This window comes from Entamoeba histolytica, genomic scaffold, assembly GCF_000208925.1.
Source record: "Entamoeba histolytica HM-1:IMSS scf_1104750518077 genomic scaffold, whole genome shotgun sequence".
Lineage (NCBI taxonomy): Eukaryota > Evosea > Mastigamoebida > Endamoebidae > Entamoeba > Entamoeba histolytica.
Genome location: NW_001915480.1, coordinates 1 through 4,372, shown reverse-complemented (window position 1 = coordinate 4,372; position 4,372 = coordinate 1). Strand labels below are relative to the sequence as shown.

Sequence of the window (4,372 nt, the reverse complement as noted above, 5' to 3'; positions counted from 1 at the left end):
AATAAAGTCATTATGAAAATAGAAGAAATTGAAAAAGTATTCAAAGAAATTCCAAATGAACTAGAAATGTATGAAACAGACCAAGGAATAGAAGTAGTCCCAATTGAAGAAGAAGAATTTATAGCAAAAATTCATTTTGATGGAGTTAATTGAAATTTTTGTGTTTTGTTTTTCTAGAATAGAAGTTATTTTCTTTTTTTTTCATTAATTAATTTGATATTTTTTTTAAACAATAAGCTGAGTTTGTATGTATTAAAGTATTCACATTAACTTTATTTTAATTCTACTAAATAAATATATTTAAATAAACTACTTTACAAGTTCTACTCTTGATTAACAAGAATCTAAACACAATAAAAATTTCATATTTCATCATATAAATATTGTTTATCTAACATTGCTTCTCATTAAAAAAGAAAAATGAAAGAATTAATATAAACACAAACTAAATTCAGATACATCAATCACTGATTATAATACAATTATATATCAAGTAAAAAGAGACATGAATAAGAAAATATCTTTTTATTCACTTTTATAAATAAATTTACTTATAAAAATTGGTTAAAAAATGAAAGATTTTAAAAATAATGATAATAAAAAATAATTGTTTCCATTGTTTGGTGACTCAGAGAAAAAAAGATGATTAATATATATCAACAATTTGATTTTGTGAATATTGAGAAGTGATTATTTCAGTTTCTTCAATATGCTCTATTGGTGTAATAGAGTTCATTTCTAGCATGCTCGCATTAGATTGTTTTTCTTCTAATGTGATGCCAGAATTGAATGTGTAAAACATTAAATCCTTCATATTTTTGATAATTATTGTTCATAGGATTTTTGGCAAAGTCTAATTTTAATTTCAGTACTTTTAATCTTCTTAATGATTCTTTGTGAATTAATCTATTCATTGATAATATAACAGGTATTATTTCTACATATATTAATTCTCTATTATTTCTTAATTTCTCTTGTAATTCTTTCTATTTATTTATTTTATGAATATAATTTAATTCTAAATTATTATCCTGACATATAGCAACATCTATGATATATCATTTCTTTTCTTTCATATTTTGATAATATATATGTTATGTCTTCTATCATGGAAAGAATTGTCATTAACCAATAAATCTTTATTGTAAGTTATAATCATTTTATCATTATTAATACATTTTGGATGATTATTAAAGTCAATTGCATCAAATTCATTAAAATGGGTAATTAATAAGTGTTTAAATATTTGTTTACATACATAATCATGTTTTAATATTTGATTCTTTTTCATTACATCATAACAAGATATGAATAATAGATGCAATTGTGTTATGACAATGTTTACAATATTTTAAAACATCATTTTGGAGTATTTTTGCTTTAATACTTCCTGTCATAGTTACTCCTTCTTGCATTTTTACTATTTGGAGGAATGCATTTCTTTTTATATTTAATGACCTCCATGTGGCTACTGTTAATTTCTTATCATTGAAAGTGCCATTTGCACATCTTGTATATTCGCCACATTTCTTTCGGGAACGAAAATTAGCAAAGAAATAATGTGTCTAAATAATTTACAAAAATGAAAAAAAGAAGCAAAATAATTTGCATCCATGGAATATTTCACTTATTATATTTTGCTTATAAAATAAATAAAAAAGAATAAAAAGTATGATAAATACAGAATATATAAATATTTATGTTTATATTTTATAATCAGTTGTAGTCATTTTGTATGAAATATTAATGAAATAGATTATTTGATGAATCATAGTTGTTTGTATTTTTTATTCTTTTTATTCTTTTATTAATATTTTATTTATTTCTCTGTTTATATTATTTATATCATCTTCTTATTATCTATATATTATTATATTATTCTTATTTTAGTATTTTTATGTTTATATTATTTAGATTTTCTTATTGTTATTCTTTTATATTTAGTTGTATTTGTTTATTCATCTTTATCATTTTTATATTCTTATCATTTATATCTATTTTCAATTTATATTTATTCTGTTTTGATTTATATTAATATTGATTTTATCTTTTATACTTTGAATTTATTATTATATCATTGATTATCATTTCTATATTTATTTATCATTTATTCTTATTATTCTTTTGTTTTTTCTTTATTCTATATCATATATTCATATCATTTTCATTTATATTTTATCACTTATTATATGTTATAATAACATAACACATATGATTGATTATATAATAAACATCATGATGAAGTTATACATATAAATAATAAACATAAAAAGGAATAAAATATTTTTCATTAATAAAATATTGTTAATCATTTTACATCATTAAATTAGACACTTTTATTGAATATTTCTAATTTTTACAATAAAAAATACAATTTTTATTTATTCTTTTCATATTTATTATTTATTCTATTTTATTACTCTTTATCTTCTTTCTTTTTATATTCTCTCCTTTCTACTTTTATTCTTTCTTCATCTTCATCTACTTTTTACTTTCTTTTTATTCTTTTATATCATTCATTCTTTTCTTTTTCAATTATTTGTTTTTTCGTTGCCAAATGTTATCTAATGATTAATAATAATCGTTTATATTCATTGTTTATAGATTTATTAAATTTGTATTAAGATAATAATTAAAATAGTTTATTGTTATCAATTCTCAGAAAAAACCCATCAACCATATTAAATTCTATTATAAATTGAATGTGTTTGTTTGTTAATTAAATTGAATATGTTAATTATTTTGAAATTGTTTGGAAAATATCAAATAAGACTCTTATTGAAAAAAAAACATTTATTAAAATAAAAAACAAAAAATTGTTTTATTTTAAAGAATAAAATAAAAACGTATTATAATTTAGTTACTTTATGAATCACAACAACAAATTAAGTATATTCACAAAAAATATTTTCTTTTTTATCTATAAAAGAGTGTGTAAATTTGTTTCAGTTCAATAAGAAGTATTAACAAATTATAAATAAATAAAATGTACGGTAAATAACCTCTCATCAATGTCTTTTCAAGTATAACGTCACCAATAGGTATGAATAAAAGAATAAAATTCTTTTCATATATTAGGAGGAAATAACCAAGTTAATAATTATCCCTATTTTCTTCATAACATTAAATGAAATGTTTTATATTAATAGTAAATTTCATTATTAATTGGTTCAATTAAGGTAATAAAAACAATAACAAGAAGGTTAAGGTAAAAACAAATAATAACGTTAAAGACTCGGAGAAACAATGCATGAATTGTTACTAACATAAAAAAAAGCATTTTGAAAATCATTCCATAAATTTAATTGGTTTCTATCATTCATAAATATACAATAATTTCTTCAATAAATATTCAATACTATTTAGTTCATTTTATGCATGAAAGTCATTACTTTGAGATTTTTTTAATTTTCATAGGATATTCTGACTAAACTAATTGCATTTGTTGAGGGGGGTTCACTTAACTCTATTTATCAATTTCAAAAGAACATTTCTATAGTATTTTAACGACATTTGTTTATTATAACCAAACTACAAAACCAAAAAAAAACGAAAAAAGGGAGAGATTGTAAAGAACGAAGGAAGAAAGAGACAAGAAAAGATAGAAAGAAAAGGTGGTTGAAGAGAAGAAATGAAGAAGAAAGAAAAAAAAAAAAGAAACGAGAAGAGTATTTAAAGGAAAGAGAAAGACTTAGAAAGAGATGAAGATAGTTGTGATAACCGAAAAGCCATTTGCAGAAAATGCAGTTAAAGGGATTAGAGAGATTCTTGAGAAAGCAGGTCATGAAGTGGTAATGATAGAGAAGTATAAGAAGAAAGAGGATGTTATTGAAAGGATTAAAGATGCAGATGGTGTAATTGTTCGATCGGATAAAATAGATGAAGAGATAATTAAAGCTGGAGAAAAAGTAAAGATTATTGTTAGAGCGGGAGCAGGGTATGATAATATAGATATAGAAGCATGTAATCAAGGGAAAATAGTTGTAATGAATACACCAGGACAAAATAGGAATGGTGTTGCAGAACTTTGTATTGGGATGATGATTTTTGGATTTAGAAAAGGATTTAAAGAAGGAAAAGGAAGAGAATTAAAGGATAAGACACTTGGAATTTGTGGATGTGGATATGTTGGGAAACGAGTTAAAGAAATAGCAGAAGGAATTGGTATGAAAATTAAAGTATATGATCCATTTATCACTACTGAAAATCAAGTAAAGAAAATAGAAGAATTGTTTGAAGAATGTCAAGTTATTTCACTTCATCTTCCATTAACAAAAGAAACTAAAGGAAAAATAGGATATGAATTAATTAAAAAACTTCCATATGGAGGAATGATATGTAATACAGCAAGAAAAGAAATTATTGATGAAGA

The 4,372-nt window shown here is 21.8% G+C and overlaps 1 protein-coding gene across 1 annotated transcript, besides 1 other annotated feature; it reads left to right on the top strand.

Moving 5' to 3' along the window:
- Window positions 1–630: 630 nt before the first annotated feature.
- Window positions 631–1,533: a repeat region.
- Window positions 1,534–3,701: 2,168 nt separating this feature from the next.
- On the top strand, window positions 3,702–4,372 carry EHI_116830 (D-phosphoglycerate dehydrogenase; the record flags this gene model as incomplete). Its single annotated transcript, XM_001914374.1, has 1 exon — window positions 3,702–4,372. A coding segment is annotated over one exon (671 nt), but the record flags the coding sequence as incomplete, so codon positions are not given.